At 44.7% G+C, this 22,834-nt stretch overlaps 1 protein-coding gene across 1 annotated transcript in view; it reads left to right on the forward strand.

Annotated features, from left to right (window-relative positions):
- The window catches only part of PAK5 (p21 (RAC1) activated kinase 5), a 419,074-nt gene that overhangs the window by 383,128 nt on the left and 13,112 nt on the right, over window positions 1-22,834 (forward strand). The window contains exons 5-7 of the mRNA XM_070382144.1: window positions 9,291-9,782; window positions 10,971-11,104; window positions 13,389-13,515. Of these exons, the coding sequence (XP_070238245.1) occupies window positions 9,291-9,782; window positions 10,971-11,104; window positions 13,389-13,515 (753 nt within the window). The remainder of the gene's footprint in view (window positions 1-9,290; window positions 9,783-10,970; window positions 11,105-13,388; window positions 13,516-22,834) is intronic.

The following is a 22,834-nucleotide window of genomic DNA, read 5'->3' on the forward strand; positions in this document are numbered from 1 at the left end:
GGCGACAGAGCACAGGTCGGGGTAATCTGCTCTTGAATACAGGATGCATCTGCAGAGTTTGGAGCAGCAACTGTGGGGGGTTAATTGGATATACTGACTCCAAGGTGGGGGGACAGCCTGCTGATCAGAGATTGCTTCACTTCTTCATGTAACTCAAGGTTTGCCTCTTTGTACAGGTCATGAGCCACTTGTCAGACTCTCAGTGTGTATTTACCATCCGTTTTGTGGATGCATGGGAAAGGCAAGCAGGGAAATGCATGACTCTTCAAACTTCATGTCATAATGTGTAAGTTCCTACACACCTAGATGGGTATCCAGCATCACAGATGGGAGATTTTCCTGCAAAAAAGTTAAATATGGTGAATAGCTTTCTGCTACATGCAGTTTGGAAACCCAGCAAGTGTCTCACAGCCAGAACACATACTTCCCAAGTTCCCTGAACAGGGATCTTAAGGAGATACCTTGATCTCTGAGGTCCTAAGGGGTCCAGCTCGTGACCCCTGCTCCCTGCTGTGATGTGTGTGTGCCTCTTTCACCAAAACTGAATGCTAGTTCAAAGTGTGTGCTGTATCTCTGTGTCATCCGGCCAGTGTCATAGACTCTGAAACAGGGCCACTCCATTTTGTAAATGAACATAAGTAATTCAGAGGAAACTGACCATGGCTCAGCACTTGTCAAGGTTTTGCCTCAAGCTGTGGGAACAGTAGCTACTGTTTATTAAAATGACATTGGAGGTGGAAAAACTCCCCACCATCCTGTAATAATAGCACTGGTGTCAGCAGCCACCTTGGTGGGAGAAGCAGAGGCTGGAAAGTCAAGGACGGAGACACAGGAGCCCATCAGCCCCCGTTAGCAGCACCTCTGCCCCACAGCAGGAAGGCCTGGGGTTTCAGAGCATAACAAAGGGATGCAGGTCACGGGATTTAGTGAATCCCCTTCCCCTGCTTATCCATCTCTGAAATGTCCCTGCAGAGAAAACCAGCTCCAGATTCTCTCCCAGGTCCTTACGAGCACATGTTTTCCTTTTCCCAAGCCAAGCCTTGGCCCTGTTACATTTCCCTTTGAGTCAAGTAAGGACAGTGTAAGATGTCCTTTTCTTATTTAGAGCCCTATGGTTCTCTCTTATCCTGCATTTGATTTATGGAGAACAAGCAGCACGCAGTCTGGCTTTTTTCATTCCGGGCACGAGCAGTCTCTTTGCTTTGTTGTGCTTTGAAAAGGTGTATTAAAGCATCACACTCAGGCCCTGGAAACAGCTGCCTCTGCATTCTCTGTAACTGCAGGGCGTGGACAGAGAGACTCCATCCTTCATGGAAGCTTCCGCAGTCCCCATTATGTGGGTGCAGACTTATACCACGCACACACGCGTGCACACACACACACACACACACACCCATCCAGCACAATCCAGCCGCAGCCTGCCTGTCACCAGCATAGAAGGCCACGATGACAAATAGATGCTGCCACAGGAGTTTTTTCCTTCTTTTTTTTCTCTCTCCCTCCTCCCACTGAGCCTTTTTTCCCCAGCCTTGGCATAAAATGGTCAAATGATGTTCCACTGCAGAATTCAATTTCACAGTTCAGTTAGGTCCTTGATTACACTGCCAAATTCAGATTAATGTGCATTTAACTAACATGGATCACAGGAATTCTGGCTGACAGCCAGCTGTAATCAGAGCAATTGATAGCTGTGTGGAGTTTTATGTCCTGTCCACCCCAGCACACCACTGGTGAAATTGATTGATTAAATGAATTCATTGCTATAATTATTTATAATTTTGATACATCACAAGCCTGTGTCTGACCCTATCCTTGAAGATGTCATGCTTATTGTGCAAGGGCAGTCTGGCTGAGTTGTTAACTGAGAATTATTTATTCCCTTATAATACTGCTTTTTTGTGGGGGGCCTTTCTTAATTCTTGACGGGATTTGAATAAAGCCATGAAAAAGCAAGATTTAATTTATATGGAATTCTGAATGTCATTGGGAAACTAAAAAACAAATATGTTATTAGCCATTTCAAAAAGGAAGGAAACTGAGACATTTTCTATATTTGTTTTCAGTATTTTTAAAGATTCCTGTAGAAAGAGTTCCTTTTCAGAATTTCAAAATTTCAGAATTCAGAAATTTCAGAATTTCATACATACATTTCAGAATGTATCTGAGTTTTAGTGACAGTTAGTCATCCTGTGACCTCAGCTAAGCAATTTGGCAGTCTGGTGACATCAGCCTAGGTGATAATTTACAAATCGATCTGGTCTTCTCTATTATTGCTACACCTTGCCGTATGGAAACCCACCTTTAATGTATGTAGACCACGGTCTTATTTGTATGAAGCTACTTTTCCACAAAATTGCAGGACTTTTTTCTTGGTGGCTCTTCACTGCTTTCTCTCCTGCCTTCTGCCTTCCTGCCCCTGTGTCCTTGAAATAAGGTCTTTCTGCAATAAAGTCTTAGAGCATACACTAGATGCATAGACCTTTTGGAACTGGTTTGAGACATGGGTGGTGAGACGCACATTGGATTCTCTTTTTAAATGTCCATACCTTTCTCTAGTCTAATTTCACTCCATTGTGGTTTTACTAAATGATAAAATCTTACATTCATCTCAAGATACTGTAGGCCTGCCTACATGGACTCCAAATGTACTCCTTTTTTCCCTAGAATATATTTGTAAGTCAGGCTGTAGAAAAGGTTGCCAGTTCAAGCTGTACTCCTTTAAAAGTCTTTCTTATAGGCACAAGTGTGTATGTATGTACAAAATAGTATATATGGACACATTCATCATTTTTGTTTCACCCATTTATGATTATAAGGTATCATGGGAAAGATTATTTAAGGTAGGAAAATTAAATAGTTATAACAGTTTAAAAGCCATGTAAAAAGGCCAGGAGACCTTGTTATAGAAGAGAGCTTAGACAAACACCTAGAAGAAAATTTGAGCCTTGTGGATGAACACAAAATTCTGCTGTGGCCACAGAAAAATGAAAGCAATACATTCATTTTCCTGTAACAATCAACTCATTTTGCTGCAATGATTGATTATCCCTTTTTAATATATTTTGAACTGATTTATATAAGCCAAGACTATTAAAACACACATTTAATTTTTCTTCCATCCCCCTCCATCAGGCATTATCATCCATCATCTTCTGGCCGAGTTCTTGCATCCTGCCCCAGGCTGCTTAGACATCTGGGCCCCTAGTGAAACACCCGACCAGGCTTTAGCTCTGTAGGTGTCACTCTATACTGTGTTCGCCTCAGTCCTGACCCTAGCTATCTTCTTACTGTTGAAGGATACCTTGAGAAGCTATCACAAATTCTAAGGTGATACTGTCTAGATTTGAATCCCAGCTCAATTTCTTAGGAGCTATGAGACTTTTCCATGACCTGCTTAAACCCATGGTGTCTCAGTTTCCTTATCTGTAAAATGGAACAGTTTCAGGACTTTATCTCATTGTGTTACTTGGGATTTAAACACAGGCATGTATATGAAATGCTTAAAATGGTCCCTGGCATGTAGAAAGCACTCAGCAAATGTCAGGTATCATTATTAACATCAGTGTGAGTTACTCCTGCAGGACAGGCTTCTAACAAAGCCATTGGTTAAAGGAAGGAACCCAACTTTGGCTCCCAGTAAAACATTCCAACTTTTATCAAAAAGAGAATGTTAAACCTTGATTTGTAGAGGTGACAACGAATATAAGAATTGCCAGGGCAGGCAGTAAACTGGCTGTGGTGCTGGTGTGCCCATCAGCTGGGACATGGACACTGTCCCACTGGGGGTGACCTGACCTGAACCAAAGAATCAGATGGTAGATTGCAGTTTGGGGCACTTGACCTTGGATTGCTTGGGGAGAGTTTCACCTCCCAGAGCTTCAGTTTTATCAACCATACAGTGGGATTGTCTACCTTCTGTTTGTCTGTTACAGTGATAAATCATGAGGCTAGCCACAGTGTTTGAGCCGGTGACAGTCACCATCATGGAACCCTTGGATCATGAAGATCACCTGGGGACCATGGATCAGCAACACAGTCAATAGAACAGGTTGCTTATGAATGTCTCCTTTACATAGCCAGCCGTTTGTCCACCATCATCTCTTTGAGTGGACGGAGCATGGAGAGAGGAACATGCATTCTCTCCCAGTAGCCAAATGTCCATTTTCCTTTGACCCATATCCCTCAAGTCTGGTACCAAAACCTGTCTCTTGTGGTAGCGTTTGTGCCTCATCTATTGCTTTTTTAAGAGTCTGCACCTCCTCCTAGCAGCCATGAAAGACAATGGCACTGTTTTATCTCTAAGACCTAATTTCAAAGACCTTTAGCTCACAGTGAACTCTGCAGTCTGTCTAACTGGAAATCCTCCCATTTGTTAAGACAAGCATCCTTTTCTTTTCTTTTTTGGTATTTAATTAATTTTTTTTTAATTTAATTTTTATTCTATATTGGAGAATAGTTGATTTGCAAGACAAAAGGAGGTAAGAATATACAATGGAAAAAAGATAGTCTCTTTCATAAGTGGTGCTGGGAAAACTGGACAGCTCCATGGTAAAGAATGAAATTAGAACATTCTCTAACACCACACACAAAACTAAATGTAAGATCAGATTCAAGTGGTGTTTTCTTGATGTCACATGACAGTCGTGACAAGTAGAGTCTGATAAAGAAGAGCAGTGGACGATGTGATTCCTACCAGAGACACCTTTTACTTCTAACATTTCTTCAGAGATCAGTTATGCCTGCTTGTGGAGAATGAATTCTGTTTCAAAGCATAGAAGGAAATACTGTCATAAAGACAGCAGGAGATAATGGCATGTGAGGGCTCCCAGGACACACTTTCGAGAGTAAAAGTCATAGACCCCACTGCCCCTCACATGATGGCCTTGTAACTAGCCTGGGCTTTGCTAATCTGAGCTTAATTTGCAGGAAGAACTTAATTATTTAATTTACACCAACATTTGTCATCCCCTAACCCTAGCACATACACAGACCAGTTTTGTGTATGGCACAAATCCAGGCCTTAGACAAAAACCAACTTGATCTCAAATACAGCATTTCAATGATGTTTGCTATATTACAATGAGCCACTTTGTTTTAGAAGATGTGTGTAATAGGAGTATATATTTCACTTTCACTTTTACATTGTAAGTATTCAATAAATGCTCACTAGTTTTATTACCATTGTAGTTACTATTTATTATTTTCTTTTACATTCCTTTTATATTGCTAAGCACTTTATATAATAACAATACCTAGAATGAATTAATAGATTGTATGGAATAGTCTCTGTTCAAATTCTTTAATTTGTATTCATTCTTTAGCATTTGCAGTGACTAAAGGAAGTAGGTATTATTATTATTATTATTAGGCAGGTACCATTATTAATCTGTAGGTATTATTATTATCACTCCCATTTTAAAGATGAGAAAACTGAAGCACAGGAATTTAAATAACTTGCCCAATGTCACACAACTTGTAAATGGCAAATAAAGGCTTTGAGTCCAGAGTCTTTTCTTAAACAGTAGGCTGCTCTAGGGGGCCCTTAGGCTTACCTTAAGCCTCATAAAAACTCTGAGAGAGAGATATGATGACCCAGATTTTACTAAGTGATTTGATTCAAGTCACCAGAATCAAAATTCAGCTTTCAATACATCCTTAAATATGTTCTCTCTGCTCTGCCACCAGGCCAGGGCTCAGACTGCGCAACACCCCAGCCCTGGCTGGCGCGAGGCCCCCGAGTGCAGCAGGGCAGGAGGCCCGCAGTGTGACCTGGAGCCAGAGGGTGGTGCATAACTGAGACTAGGACCGTGGCGGCCCCTGTCAGGGGCCCACTGTGTGCAGACCTTGTTCCCTGACTTGGGGAGGCGGCCCTGGTCATGTGGTGTGAGGGCCAGTGCCTCTGACCTGGCCTGTGTCCGATGACCACCATGTGGCCAGGTGCGGCGGGCACCCTGCTGCACCCTGCTTCACTTCTCCGTGGCATGTGACGGTCCCTCACTCCTTCCTCCCTGAAACACTGTCCTTCTGGGCCTCAGGACACCCTAGGCCCTTCATGCCTTTCCTGCCAAATTGGCTTCTCCTCCTCAGTTCCTGCAGCTTCCTCCTTCTCTTTATAGACTCCACATGCTGGAGTCCTTGAACTTTCTCTTACACATTCAGTGCTGTGGCTTTTAATACCAGCTAAATATTGACAACTCTCAGATTCATGTCATCAGCCTCAGCTCTTCCCTGGACTGGAGGCATGCCTGTCACCTAAGAGACATCTCTGAGTGGATGATTAATAGCTGTCTCACACTTAACATGGCCGTGATGGAACTCTGGGTTTTCCCCCACGTGTTAGTTACCTACTAGTGTGTAATAAAGAATCCCGGGCTACTGCCATCTGAAGGCTTGACTGGGGCCAGCCAAGATGACACACTTGGCTGTTGGTGGGAGGCTTCTGTTTCTAGCTGGCTTTTGGCAGGAAGACCTCTCCATAGATTTTTGAGTGTCCTCACAACATGGCAACCAGAGAAAGCCAGAGCAATAGGAGAGAATGGAGGGAAGCCACAACGTTCATACTGACCTCAGAAGGCACTTGCTATCACTTCCACCATATTCTTTTCCCCACACAAATCCACCTGATACCACGGAGAAGACTGCACATTCCTGTCGAGAAGCAGGGATCCCTGGGAGCCATCTTGGAGGCTGATTCACCACTCACTATCCTGCTTCTGCACTTGCGTGCTTCGTATTACAAAGTGGCCTGTTCCTCAAGCCAAAATCCTGGGAATTACCTCTGATTCTTCTGCTTTATATTCTAATCCCATCCATCAGAAAATCCTGCCAGCTTTAGACTTGACCCTGGACCCCACCGTTCCTCATGCCATGTAGAGAACCCACCCTAATCTCTGCCCACACTAGCTGCAGTAAGCTCACTGGCATCCCTTCCACCAGAGCTGCTCCTTCAGCACTGAGAGTCAGGACCCCACCACGCCTCTCTGTGTAGCAACCTCCGTTGTCCTTGCCATGGGTCTGCACAAGCTGCCTGCGTGCTCCTTCTCCGTCCGTCTTCCCCTGGCACCTGCCCTCAGCTCGGTGCTGCTCCTCAAGCCTCTATGTGTTCAGAGCTCTGTGCATGCTGTGCCCCGGCCTGGACTGCCCCCTTCCCCCACAGTCCCGGGCTCGCTCCCTCAGTTCAGCCAGGCTTCTACTCATGCGGCACCTCTCAGAAAGCCTTCCTTGGCCAGCCCATCCAAGACAGCATTTTGTTTCTCTCAACCCCCGTCCTCTGTCTTATTTTTCATATCACCCATTGCTACTAGACCATATACTGCATAGTTATTGATTTTCTTGTCTATCATCCATCTTCTTCTCTAGTAAACTCCAGGAAGACAGAAATACCATCCATTATAATTATTGCTGGACCTTCCCACGGCACCTGAGATGGTGCCCAACAGCTAATAGTTGCTCAAATATTAATGTGAGTGCTAAATGAATGGGGCTTCCCTGGTGGCTCAGACAGTAAAGAATCCACCTGCAATGTGAGAGACCCGGGTTTGATCCCTGGATTGGGAAAATCCCCTGGAGGAGGGCATGGCCACCCACTCCAGTATTCTTGCCTGGAGAATCCCATGGATGGAGGAGCTTGACAAGCTACAGTCACTGGGGTCACAAAGAGTTGGACATGACTAAGCGATTAAGCATAGCACTAAATGAATGAATAAATGGACCACACAGGACCAGTGAATTCAATAGTGAATAGAACAGTGCAACCCTTAAAGTATTCTGCAATGGTGGAAATGTTCTCTTATCTGTGCTGTTTGATATGTCGACTCGTTAAATACCTAACATATGACTAATGTGAATGAGGAATAGAATTTTTAACTTTGGTTTCTATTGATTTTAATTAGATAGACACATGTAGCCAGTAACCATCATTTAGAGCAAATCTAGATCCTCGGGGTAGATGAGGGTGAGCATGAAGATGTCATTCCGTGTACATCCCAGTAGAGTAGTAGAGACTTCCTGGGATGCTGTGTTAAGAAGGAGGCTGAGGTCCCATCAACAAATCTTTTTCAAGCACCTTCTGTTTACCCAACACTCTGTTATTATCAGGATCTTGCACAAAGGAGTGCATTGATCTACTAACACTTGCTGCTTTGGGCAAGGGCAGTGTGCTGTGCATATTCACCATCCTTGACCTCAGTCATTCCAGGGGTGGCCAGAGCTCCTTCTTGGTCTTTTCCAGAGTGTGATTGCTGAAACCTACCTCTACCGTCTTAGAAACCCCTCACTGGCTTCCCCCACCCCTGCCCTATCTGTCCTCCCCATCCACTCCACTGAGTCCATCAATCCGCTCTTCACAACCTTAGACCTTCCTCTGACTGTCAGAGCCTGCTCAGTCCAGGACACGGAAGGCCAAAAGTGCCAGAGAATTCATAGCCCAAGGAGCTGATGGTAAGCAGATTTGGTACCTGAATACCTTAACTCTCTGCCCTGAGATGGGACAATTTTAAAGTGTGTGTCCTACATAGTCTTCCAGGTTTGGACTTTCCTAGTGGGATTAAGTTCCAGTTACATCAGTGGTATCTTGCTGTGTATGTTAGAGTTCACCAGAGAAACAGAACCAACAGGATATGCATGTGTGTGCATGCATGCATACAAAAAGAGGAAGAGATTTTAAGAAACTGACTCATGCAATTGTGGGGGTTAGAAATTCCAGCAAGAATTGATAGAGACTTGAGCCAAAGGGCCGTGTAGGTACAAAAATCTTCCTCTTTAAACTCAATCTTTTCTCTTAAAACGGTCAACTGATTTGATATGGCCCACCCACATTTTGTAGGGTAATCTGTTCTACTCAAAGTCTACTGATTTAAATGTTAATCATATCTGAAAATTGCCTCCACAGTGATATCTAGACTGGTGTTTGAGCAAACAATGGGGCTCCATGTATAGCCAAGTTAACACCTAAAACTAACCATCATACTTTATGATTCACAATTTATTGACTTTTCCCCCATCCCTGTCTCACTTCATAAGTCCAGGGATCACCTCCTATTACTTGCATTCTAATCCAGGTCTCAGAGTCTGCTTCTGGGGATTTTAATAGGGAAGGAGAAAGAAAGAGGCTGGATGGGGAAGTTGGAGGGCAGATAAAGGGTGGGAGCAGACATCCCAGGACTTTACGAGGTAAGCCTTTCCCCCGAGCAGGTTGTGAAAAGTGGTGCTCATCATTTGGACCAGCTGTGTGATGGCTGTGATGTTCAGGTAGAGCATGTGAATTTCTCCATCTATGTCTGTCTTTCCAGGTGGATTATGATCGAGCACAGATGGTCCTCAGCCCTCCACTGTCAGGGTCCGACACCTACCCCAGGGGTCCCAGCAAACTACCTCAGAGTCAAAGCAAAGCAGGCTATTCCTCAAGCAGCCACCAGTACCCATCTGGGTACCACAAAGCCACCCTGTACCACCACCCCTCCCTGCAGACCAGCTCACAGTACATCTCCACAGCTTCTTACCTGAGCTCTCTCAGCATCTCATCTAGCACCTACCCTCCACCCAGCTGGGGCTCCTCCTCAGACCAGCAGCCCTCCAGGGTGTCCCACGAACAGTTCCGGGCTGCCTTGCAGCTGGTGGTCAGCCCAGGAGACCCCAGGGAATACTTGGACAACTTTATCAAAATTGGGGAGGGGTCGACCGGCATTGTGTGCATCGCCACAGAGAAACACACAGGGAAACAAGTCGCAGTGAAGAAAATGGACCTCCGGAAGCAGCAGAGGCGAGAGCTGCTTTTCAATGAGGTAGATGGTGTGTTTGGGTCAATCCTTCTGTCCTCTGTAACATTTCTTTCCCATTTTAGAAATAGCCCTTGTACATTTTATGACATTAGAGAATGCTAAAAATGTAAATACAAAGCGGCATCCTTTTTTCTGTGCCTATATGGCTGCCTCTTTAGGAAGTTCCTCCTGTGGGTCACCCTCTGTGCTAAGCATTGGTCAGGTGACAGAAAGATGTTATCTCCACTTTAGCAACAAGGAAACCTGGACTCAGTTTATGTGACTAGCCCCGGTCAGACAGCAGGTTCATACAGCTGTAACTGTGCCCTCAGCTGTGGCTTTGAACCTTCTGCTGTGGGGCTTCATGCGAAGCCACCAGTAGCCTCGTGCATTTCTACCTCCCATAGGCGTTCATTTCTTTCCCACCCTCCAGATCTCACAGACAGCACCAGGTCAGTGGGGCTCAGCTTCTTCCTGATCCACAGCTCCTGATTTCTGGAACTTATTTCCAAATTGCAGTGCCAGAAGAGACAGGACAAACGAACTTAGATAAATAACTGTATAATTTATTATTCAATACTGATTCTGAAAGTGTCACCACAAGCAGCCCCAGGACAGGAATTCCTGGATGCTCTCTCTAGCAAGCAGACACAAGCTGACCTTTTTATGCTTAAATCCTAATGTTTTTACCTTCAAGACTTGTCCTTTGTATTCAACCCAAACTCTTTCAGACTCAACACAGACCTCCCAAGAAGTTAAATTGGTCTCATGTGGCCCAAACCATAATGACCGTGATTTTCATTCATTTATGAGACTCAGTTACTTTGCGTTGGTGACTCTTTTGCCCAGTTAACAGAGTATGCACAGTGGGTTTTAAGAGCAACCCATGAGAAATCTGATCACATCCCCCAGAATAGTCAACTAACCTCACTCTTGCGAATGGAGACCCTTCTATGGTTATGCCTGTCTTTATTCTTGATTCTTCCCAAGCCTCACTGACCTGCTGTTTTCTCTGACTTTGCTAACGTGATCTCCATTCCTACCAGCAACTCTCAGCACTGCCCCTTTATCTGTAATAGGCTTCTGAATCTGTCTCTCCCTCCCCATCATTACTTCTCCATCATTAAACTCACAGCCCAGATGTAGTCACAAGAAAACAAAAAGCTTAATCTCACCTTCCTAAGTCAAATAACGTCTTTCCATTTTGCCCAGGTTGTGATAATGCGGGATTATCACCATGACAACGTGGTTGATATGTACAACAGCTACCTTGTTAGTGATGAGCTCTGGGTGGTCATGGAATTCCTAGAAGGTGGTGCCTTGACAGACATCGTTACTCATACCAGGTAAGTTTCTTATTATCCAGACAAATAATTCTAGATGCTTATTATTCTTCCCCAGGGTAAAACCTTAGTAACTATTTCTATGAACTCTTTATAAGTTGTAAGCACTTTGAAGGCAGAGAAATGACTGCTCTTACTTCTGTATTCCCAGGTGCCTATTACAATATCATGTATGTATAGTTCATTCATTCAATTCACATTCTCCCTGCCTTCTAGGAGTTCACTGATACTCATTGATTTTAAATCAGCAAGCTGCTGAGAATTGAGCTTAAGTGACAAATAATAGAATTTCCCATCCCAATGAAGATTTCTAAAACTGAGTTTCATTCTTCTGAGTTGCTAGGCCATTGCTATGTCTTGATACTACCAAGGGTATCTGGGAAAGGCAGGGGCAGGTGAAAGAGCAAAGTTTTATGTAGTTTTAACAATAAACTACATAAAAGAGAGAGAGAGACAGAGTCTTCAATTCTGTTTCAAATCGCCTTGCAAGTAACAATGGTTAATTGCCCCTGTTGCCTCAGCTACTTGCTTCTCTGATATGCCAGTTGTGGTCATTTCATCAAGTATATATTAATCACTTTTTATGTGCCAGACTCTTTCCTAAATGCTGGGGGTACAAAATAAATAAACTATAACACCTGTGCAGAATCAGAAAGATGTACATGAGTAGCATAGAAGAATACCTGAATATCTTTATTAGAGTCAAGAAGTATTTTTGAAATACAGCAATGTCCAAGATGGGTTTTGAGAGATGCATAGGAGTTTACTAAGAAGGCAAGTGGGAAGAAAAGGGCATTGAAAGCAAATGAAAGAGTATGTGCTAAAACAGTGCTTATCAAATTTTAATATGCATACAAATTACCCATGGATCTTATTAAAATGCAGATCCTGATTCAGTAGTGAAGAGAGTGATACTTTGCATTCTAAGGAGCCCCCAGGCAATGCTAATGCTGTTAGTTCCTGGATCATGCTTGGAAAAGCAAGGTTCAAAGGAACACATATGTAAAAAAAAAAAATTATGTACATTTAGGAAACTTTAAGTTTGCTCTTCTGGTAGATAAAATGCCAAAGAATTGAAAGGATCGTCATGAAGGCGCTATATGAGATGTCACTGAAATGGCATCCAAATCAAAAGTGAATCCAGATGAGCAACAATAGAGGGGAAGCAAGATAGCAAGAAAGCATTGGGAACCCATGTGAGGGCAGAGTTTCTGCTCTTTCTCCACTGTAATGAGGCAGTGTTTCAGTCACGACCGCCTACAGCTCTGAGTCAGTGGTAGACCGCCTGAAAACAAAACGACGCTAGGGAAGACACTGAGCATTTATCACCAGCATTTCAGCTGGCAGATTCCTATTAGGATAGCCAGAGGCCACAGCAACCCTACATGGATATAGACACAGACAGACAGTGTGTGTGCGCACGTGAGTGTGCGCATGCATGCGTGCTCAGTCACTCTGCAGCCCTATGGACTGTAGTCACCAGGCTCCTCTGTACATGGAATTCTCCAGGCCAGAATACAGGAGTGGCTTGCCATGCCCTCCTCCAGGGCTCTTCCCAACCCAGGGATCGAACCCAGGTTTACCCACATTGCAGGTGGGTTATTTACCATCTGAGCCACCAGGGAAGCCTGAAGAGAACTGTGAAAGTGAAAGTCAGTCAGTTGTGTCCAACTCTTTGAAACCACACGGACTATATAGCCCATGGAATTCTCCAGGCCAGAATACTAGAGTGGGTAGCCTTTGCCTTCTCCTGGGGATCTTCCCAACCCAGGGATCAAACCCAGGTCTCCCACATTGCAGGCAGATTATTTACCAGCTGAGCCACAAGGGAAGCCCAAGAAGAGAACCATGGTCATGCCCATGTCCAAGATGAGGAAAAAGAGACCCAAGGACGTTAAAGGACTTCCTCGAGATCACCTAGGAACCGTTCCTGGAACTAATATAGCTCCATTCAGTGCATCCTCTCTACCGGACCCTGGCGGTGTGTCAGTACCTGGGGAATTACCTGTAAGAGTCCAAGGAAGTACATTTGCTCTAATGACCCAAAGACTAGCCAGTGGGGCTCCCTTTCGTTCAGTTTATACTTGGCGCCTGTCATCGTTAGGGTTAAGCCTTAGGTTCTGGGAATCAGGTCCCAAAGACGTCCTTTTCCTTCCCTGTAGGTTTTCCAGACACGGACTGGGGACCGTGGACTGGTTCACTGGAACTCAAGGGAGCTACCTCTCTTGATCATTTCAAAGATGGTCTTAAACCTGACCTAGCTCCTTCAATGTGATTTCCTTTCTAGAATGAATGAAGAGCAGATAGCTACTGTCTGTCTGTCCGTTCTGAGAGCTCTCTCCTACCTTCACAACCAAGGAGTGATCCACAGGGACATAAAGAGTGACTCCATCCTGCTGACAAGCGATGGCCGGGTAAGGTTTTCAGGTTTGGTCCCTCCCCAGTTTGCTCTGTCACTTCATCTGTCACAGGTATTATCTTCCCAAGAGCACTTTCTCATAATTCTGATTGTCCATAAGTCACCTACAACACTTCCCAGAAGGCTTACAAAAAGGAAATCACCATCCTCTGTGTCATCCTGTTAATCAGAATTATCTGTGAACTGAATTTGAAGGATAATTTTCCACTTAACAATAAGCATGGGAAGTAATAATATGGAAAGGACATTTATTTTCCTGCTACATGCTTATTTTTGTTGGTGGGGTAAAAATGTCTTTTCTAGGATGTGTCCACCCTATTCATGTCTGCAGTATCACTAAGAGTACCTGCAGATGACAAATTCCAGTACTTTTGTGTGTGTGTGTGTGTGTGTGTGTGTGTTAAGTCACTTCAGTCATGTTTGACTCTTTGCGACCCCATGGACTGTAACCCACCAGGCTCCTCCATCCATGGAGTTCTCCAGGCAAGAAAACTGGAGTGGGTTGCCATGCCCTCCTCCAGGGAATCTCCCTTACCCAGGGTTCGAACCTGTGTCTCTTACGTCTCCTGCATTGGCAGGTGGGTTCTTTACCACTAGTGCCACCTGGGAAGTCCTTTGGGAGAGTTTAATAAAGGTATTGGTAGATCAGTCAAAAGGAAGTGTCATGAGGACCAGGGCAGTTCTCTAGGATGGAACACTGATCTTGCTACTCCATGCCTGAAGAGGTAAGGTGCAGAACTCAGGACTGGAATCTGGAAGTAGAGATTGTTGCAGGAAGAGGGCTGCCTGGCAAGAGCTCTGAGCCTCACTGGAACCCAGACCCACAGAGAACCTGCAGCTTGGGAGCTGGGCCAAAAATAACCCAGCCTCACTCTGCTCCTTCCTTCTAGGCTCCCACCGGAGCCGTGCATTGACTGAGTCCAGTTGGAAGCCATCAATGGGTCAACGGAAGTTGACCTCCCAGGGCTCAGAGAAGGGAGGACCTAGATCTAGAAGGATGAATGGAAGATATCCACCACACTGGTGTATCTCTAGGCTCAGATTTCTGCATTTCCCATCACTGCAACCTACCCAGAGAATTCACTTGAAACTTATCAGCCACACCAGGGTACAAAACACCATAGAACAACAGCCATGGAAGGAATGGGTTGATGTTCCCAGGAAGACTTAGAAGAGTTTTGAAGTTTTGCTACTTAGGACCTTTCCATGAAGTCACAAAAAGAATGGGATGCAACGTAGCGACTAAACAACAATCTCCCTAAACTCCCACCAGATGTAAGAGCCCCTAGATGAATGGAGCCAGTGTCCCCTTAATGCACCTGTCTTTTACCACCCAGCATCCTCACTCACATGGAAAACATCCATGTCACATCAGAATTGCCCAGGAATGATCAGAGGGTAACCAGAAGAAGTTTCCCAAGCACTGCAGCTTTTCTTCATTTAAAAAAAAAAAAAAATTATTGATTTTATTGCAGAAAATCCAACAAATACAGAAAAGTATAAAGGATAAAATAAAGATCACCCAGAATCCCATTTTCCATATTTCCATGTATATATGTGTGTTTTATATATGCATGCATGCATGTTAAATTGCTTCAGTCATGTCCAACTCTGTGCAAGGTCCTAAGGATGAGTAAAGCAAAATCACTAATTTCATTCAGTTTATTCTAAGCATCTAGGGGTGTGATCATAAAGTGAAAGTCGCTCAGTCATGTCCGACTCTTTATGACCCCATGGACTATACAGTCTATGGAATTCTCCAGGCCAGAATACTGGAGTGGGTAGCCTTTCCCTGCTCCAGGGGATCTTCCCAACCCAGGGATCAAACCCAGGTCTCCTGCATTGCAGGCGGATTCTTTACCAGCTGAGCCACCAGGGAAGCCCAAGAAGACTGAAGTGGGTAGCCTATCCCTTCTCCAGGGGATCTTCCTGACCCACGAATCAAACCAGGGTCTCTTGCATTGCAGGCAGATTCTTTTCTAACTGAGCTATCAGGGAAGCCCTGATATCAGGGTGTGATCATAAACAGATAGATAAACATACAAATAAAATCACCACCAGACAGGCAAGGTGATACATTCTAAGTTTTCTATGAATTGTTGATTTAAGCCAGTAAGGAGGGTGGACAGTAGAGAGTCTGCAGAGGCTGTCAGAGAAGGCCCCTCTGCAGGGGATGGTGACAACCAACGGAGACTCCTCAGGGAGCGGAGCCTGTGGCCCTCAGGACTGAGCGCAGTCCCGGAAGAGGAAGCACAGCATGTGGGGCGGAGCCTGGCTCTCTGTGTTGGCCAGAGTGAGTTCATCAAAATTTCAGAACAGGGCTCCCTATTGACTCCACTTACTACAGAGAAAGGAAACTTTGTTTCTTAAAAAAGAGAGCAGAGAGGGAGTGTGACTACTCCAGGAAAAGGCTGAGAGTATAATGTATACTAACATATTGGAGTTTTTATAGCATTCTATTGGCACCCCACTCCAGTACTCCTGCCTGGAAAATCCCATGGATGGAGGAGCCTGGTAGGCTGCAGTCCATGGGGTCGATAAGAGTCAGACATGACTGAGGGAGTTCACTTTCACTTTCCACTTTCATGCACTGAAAGAAATGGCAACCCACTCCAGTGTTCTTGCCTGGAGAATCCCATGGACGGAGAAGCCTGGTAGGCTGCAGTCCATGGGGTCGCACAGAGTCAGACACGACTGAAGCGACGTAGCAATAGTGCAGAAGACATATCTGTTTATTGTCATAATAATGAATCATGTGATTTTAAGTGAAAAGTCATTTTAGCATTCTCGCTTGGCTCTGAGAGTTGGCTGGGCTCAGTGTAGGGACTTGTCAGATGAAAACATCTGTACGTTTTTTTCGGGCACACGTCAGGTACGTGCACTGACTGGTGACTGCACGCTTAGCTGGGACTGTCCTCTAGCACCCTACCATCGGGCTTCTCCACGTAGCCTTCCTCACAGCATGGGGGCTGGGGTCTGTGAGTGAGTGTCCCAAGAAAACAGGGTGGGAGCATGGCATTTTTATGACCTCAGAGTCTCATAGTGTCTCTTCCACCATGATCATAGCCCTTCCAGATTCTGGGGGAAGAAACATAAAACCCTCCTGAGTGGGAGGAGAATTGAATCACATGATAAGAAGATCTCAGGGACAGTATTGTTGTTGGCAATTTTGGAAATATTGTCTATCACACAGGTATGCTGGATTCTCTTCCTGTTGTGAGATATTCAGCATCATCAGTCCTGACAGAACTGCAAATTAAAACTATGAGATATCATTACACACCTCTAAGAGCAGCTAAAATGAAAAGTAGTGATAACACCACTGGTTCATACACTGCTGGTGCAAATGTAAATGTAGAGCCACTCTTGACAAATGACTAGCAGTTACTTTCAAAACTAAAAATGGACTTGCTACTATGTGACAGCAGTCTCACTCTTAGGCATATATTCCAAAGAAATGGAAACTTATTTCCACATATAAGCTTGCACACAAATGTTTATGGCACTTTTAGTCGTCATAGCCCCAAACTAGAAAATAGGCAAATGTCCTTCTGAAGGTGCTGCTGATGCTAAGTCACTTCAGTCATGTCCAACTCTGTGCAACCCCAGAGACGGCAGCCCACTGGTTCCACTGTCCCTGGGATTCTCCAGGCAAGAACACTGGAGTGGGTTGCCATTTCCTTCTCCAATGCATGAAAGTGAAAAGTGAAAGTGAAATCGCTTAGTCGTATCTGACTTTCTGCGACCCCATGGACTACAGCCCACCAGGCTCCTCTGTCCATGGGATTTTCCAGGCAAGAGTACTGGAGTGGGGTGCCATTGCCTTCTCCGTTCTGAAGGTGAATAATGGCTAAATAACCTGTGGTGTGTTTATACCAGGGAATACTACCCAAAGGAAAAAGAGGAATGAATGAGTGACACATTCATGAATTTGGATGAACCTCAAGGAAATTACACTGAGTGAAACAAAGTCAAACTCAAAAGGATACACAGTGAATAATTCCACTTATGTAACATTTGTGAAGTAACGTAAATATGGAGATGTACAGCAAATTAGTGGTTGCCCGGGTTACAGATTGGGAGTGTGTGCTATAAAGAGGTAGCATCATCATTTTATGGTGATGTTACTGTTGGTTATCAATTTGTGATAGTAGTTGTATAAGACTACAATGTGATAAAATTGCAGAGTACACACACAGACACACACACACGCCACACAACATACACAAGTGAGTTCATATATAACTAGTGAAATCTGAGCAAGCTCTATGGACTTTCCATCAATTTCTTGGTATTGATATTGTGCCATAGTGTATTCGAAGTGAGTGAGTGAAGTCGCTCAGCCGTGTCCGACTCTTTGTGACCCCGTGAACTGTAGCCTGCCAGGCTCCTCCGTCCATGGGATACTCCAGGCAAGAATACTGGAGTGGGTTGCCATTTCCTTCTCCAGGGGATCTTCCTGATACAGGGATCGAACCCAGGTTTCCCGCATTGCAGGCAGATACTTTAACCTCTGAGCCACCAGGGAAGCCCTCCATAGTGTATAAGATGCTAATATATAGGGAGAACTGGATGCACCTTTCTTTGCAACCTCCATGAACCTATATACATTTCAAAATGTGGGAAAAGTTGAGAGAAGAGCATGGAAACATATACATGACCATATGTAAAATAGATAGCAAGTGAGAATTTGTTGTGGGACGCAGGGAGCCCAACCCAGTGCTCTGTGACAACACAGAGGGGTGGGGTGGGGAAGAAGAAGGGTGGGAGGTTCAGAAGGGAGAGGCTGTGTGTACCCTGTGGCTGATTCATATCAAGGTACGGCAGAATCCAGCAGAATATTATAAAGCAGTTATCCGTCAATAAAGAAAAAAAAAAAAAAACAGTGAATTGCTCACGTTTAAGAGGATGAATCCTTTCTGGCCTCCTCAGAGACTACAAGGGAAATTATTTGTTATCAACTAAAAATAAATTGTTCACTATTTGTCCATGATGTAAATAATATCTAGTGAGTCACTAATTTGTGTTAAGCAGGGGTGTTTAAGGAGTGATGTTTGAGGTTTGAAAAGGAAAATAAATAACATAGAGTGGTCTTAAGAATTACATGAAGTAATTAGTATAAAGCCATACGAGGTAAACCAGGTACAAGGTAGGTGCCCAAAAGGAAGGCAATCCCCGCCCAACCCTTGCAGTTAAAAGTTGAGTAAATTCATCTGTGATTTTTCCTTGGCCTGGGGTTTGCATTTAAGAGATGATACTTAGGGGTCACTAGACAGTGAGTGACTAACTTTTATCAAATTCATTGGCTGAAATAGAAATCGAACCCATATCTTCCTAAGCCCAATGAATGCATCTATTAAAAAGAGACATTTACTAGTGATCTTTGTAGTCTTTTTAATATAAATTGGCTGCCACACTTTAAGAATTAGGAAATGTCACGCGAAATTTCAGATTCCTCTCTCACTTAAAAACACTGTGCCTGACTTCACACGTGGCAGTCATGGGGGTGGTGTGATGGGGGTGAATAGCATCATGGTGCAGATGTTGCTGGTGCCCCACTCACGTGATGCCACGTCAGCCCTCACTAACTCCACCTTCAAATGCCACCACGTGCGTCTCTTTGCTTGGGGACTTTCTCTGGACACTGTAGTCTGCTCTTCCAGTACAAAGCAAGCTAGAAATTCCAAAGGAATTAGCCTCCACAGTCCCCAGAGGCAGCCCTGGAAAAGTGATGGGGATTGATGTATGATACCTGAGTTGTCTCGTCCTTGGATGGACCAGCCCTGGGGACGCATCATATGCGGTCTCCCAGACGCCCTCAACATTGAGCTCTCATTCCCAAGGTGGTAGCTAGTCCTCGAATGACTGCCTTCCCTTCCCTGTTCTATTTCTCCATTTCACTGCGAGTGATTCCTGTGTCTCCCCAGTACATGACTTACACTATATCCTTATCTCAGTGTTTTCTTCTGGGGGAGGAGGGGCCCAAGCTAACATAGAGCCAGAAATAGCATATATGTTTGTTCCCTTTCCCCTATAGGATTTGAAGCGAGGGTTAAAGGATAAGTAAGCGGGGCTAGACTGGCAACCAGAACCCTGTGAATGTTCCACAAGTCCCCTGCGGGGGCCCCTGACAATCAGCTGGTTATCAGTGTCTCTTCAGCAAGGGCGTATGCTCCTCATTTTACAGTGTCTCCACCAGCTCACTTAATTCTTTGGTATTATTTTCCTGGATCCTCAAATTGTTAGAATTTTACCTTTAGAAGAAGACCTGAATATGATCTCCCAAAAGCTCTTCTTAAATAGAGACTCAGGTATGTTAAATAGCTTGCTTACATTCATTCCTTTCCAATAGTCTCTGAGACAGATGCAAATGCTCCCATTTTCTAATGCAGGGAGCACAGCATGAAAAGTCAGGAGACCCCAGGGTTGAGTTTTCACTAATACTGTTGTACAGTCTAGGGCAAGTTACTACCATGCTCTGAGCTCCATCGGAAGGCAGAGGGGCTGCCTGGGGCTTCCAGGCCTTTGCAGCTCAGCTGCTGCAATGCCTTCCCCCTCCTCTAGGCTTTGGCTGCTGAGAAAGCAGGCCTTCAGCTGGAGGCATCATCATCAGTCTGGCTCCTTCTATTACTTCTCTCAGTTCCTTTGTTCATGGGTCATTGCTCTTTTTAAAACAGAGGTTCTCAGACTTCAGTGACCATTAAAACCCCTGGAGACCTTCACAAAAAATTCCTGGGCCCTTGTCTTGAATATTCTGATTCAGTCAGGCTGGGTGCATCTCTGAGAAGTCTCCAGCTGATGATATGAGTACCATTGCCTTGTAGGAAGCACCCAGGAACAAAGGACAAAAGATCCATCTTTCTGCCTTAGCAAAACCTGGAGCAGATGCAGCGGTTCTTTAGAGCCCATACAATTCACAAAACAAGGGTTTTACATTCTGTTTTAAATTTATCTTATGGGTAGAGTCTCTTTTGCTCCCCCTCTTGCAAGTTTTTGTGGGGCCCTGGTTGGTGTCTCAGACAGTAAAGAATCTGCCTGCATTATAGGACACCCAGGTTTGATCCCTGGGTCAGGAAGATCCCCTGGAGAAGGGCATGGCAACCCACTCCAGTATTCTTGCCTGGAGAATCCCATGGACAGAGAGCCTGGCAGGTTAGAGTCCATGGGGTCCCAAAGAGTTGGACATGACTGAGCGACTAACACTTTCTGACTCCTAGCCGGAATGCATTGATATGGATAAGAGCTCAGATTTAAGTGGCAGCTTTGTCTGAGTTCTAAGCTCCAGTTCCTTGTCTGGCCCGTGTGGAACCAGCTACATCTCCTGTTTGGGGGTGGGCAACGTGCTCACTTCAGTTCTTTTCGTAAGATATACGTGGTTTCCTAAGTACCTGCATTGTACAATCCTATCTAAATTAAGGCTCAGCCTAAAGTCTCTGTGATTTGCTTTTAAGAACTGCCTACAGTGCTTTATTATACTCATTACTTGAATTTTCATTATCTACTTGCAGATTTATTTGGATGAATGTTGTGTGCAATTATGTTCTTTCAGAAAATTGTCTCTTTTATGTACTTGGATGAGTTAAAAAAAAAATCATGCAAAAGCGCTTATACTCCTACAACAGAAGAACAGGACTGGCTTCCGAATGTTGAGTTTCAATTTCTGATCTTACATTTTTCCAGGGAGATAATTATTAGTCTCTCGGGTTTGGTATCTTCTTTTAATGTCTGTGAAAAGAAAACCACACTAGAGATACTGAAATTAAAACTGCCAATACCAGAATGTTGATACATTCACCTCCTTAATCATTCAGGTTTCTTAAATTTACAGGCAAACAAAATATATTGGCAAAATTGTCCCTGCTCTCCTATCTGTGTAATAGAGTTGCAAATTTACTCATGCTTGAGCTTTGGAAATAACTACACACACACACACACACACAATTATATAGCTTCTCTCCTTCTTAAAATTAATCGTGACTTGTTCATAAAGCCCCAGTGGCTATTTTTAAATTCTATTTTAATTCAGTTTATTAAATTTAGTCTGCTTATGCAATTTAAACATTGTCTATCAAGTTCAACCACAGTAAGGTTAAACTGATACCTTTAAAACCTGTCTTTCAGATTTGGCTACCACCTGTTCCTTCTTTACACCTCCCACCCCTATCCTCCTCAGAATGGAGACAAATGGGGGTTATGGGACCTCGGGATGAAGGAGACACAATCCATCTTCTTGTGTCTTGATGGTCTCTGCCTTATCGTAACATGCTCTTCTGCTATCTGGGCCAGTGACCAGTGGGACCAGCGTTAACTGGTACCATCAGCTGCTGGACTTTCCAGAAAGGCTTCTCTGCAATATTTTACACAATATTTGATGTGCATTTGTTTGCCTGGGTCTTAGTTGTAGCACTCGGGATCTTCTATCTTCACTGCAGCCTGAGGTATCCTTTTAAGTTGTAGCACATGGGATGTTTTTCAGTTGTAGTGTGTGGGATCTAGTTCCCTGACCAGGGATGGAATCCAGGCCCCCTCCACTGGGAGCATGTAGTCCTAGCCACTGGGTCACCAGGGAAGTCCCTCTTCCCTCAAGTCTTGAAAGCTATCCTTGGGACTGGCCCTCCTGTCAACCATAGGCTTGTGCTGGGCGCTTCCCCATTCCTTCACTAAGATCTGGAGGAGAGAAGCTTCTAGACCCCTGCACACCACGCAGAGGCCATGATGGAAGCCAGTAGCATTGCCTCAAGTTCATTTCTACCCGCTCTACTGTGCCATCTCTCCACTGAGGCCATGTTGGGCACACCCAAGGCTGGTGTGCAATGGGGTTTCACCACTGTATCTATGCAGACATGCTCAGGCACTCAGTTGTTTCTGACTCTTTGTGATCCCAGGGCCTGTAGCCCACCAGGCTCCTCCGTCCATGGGATTTTCCTGGCAAGAATACTGGAGTGGGTTGCCATTTCCTTCTCCAGGGGAGCGTCCCGACCCAGGGATTGAACCCACTTTCACATCTCCTGCATTGGCAAAAGGATTCTTTACCCCTGAGCCACCTTATCTATGTTGTGCTTAGTTGCTCAGTTGTGTCCAACTCTTTGCAACCCCATGGACTGTAGCCCACCAGGTTCCTCTATCCGTGGGGATTCTCCAGGCGAGAACATTGGACTGGGTTGCCATGCCCTCCTCCAGGGGATCTTCCCAACTAACCCAGGTCTCCCACATTGCTGGCAATTCTTTACCATCTGAGCCACAAGGGAAGCCCAAGAATACTGGAGTGAGTAACCTATCCCTTCTCCAGGGGATCTTCCTGACCCAGGAATCAA

The sequence above is a fragment of the Bos mutus genome, chromosome 13, assembly GCF_027580195.1.
Source record: "Bos mutus isolate GX-2022 chromosome 13, NWIPB_WYAK_1.1, whole genome shotgun sequence".
NCBI classification, from domain to species: Eukaryota; Metazoa; Chordata; class Mammalia; order Artiodactyla; family Bovidae; genus Bos; species Bos mutus.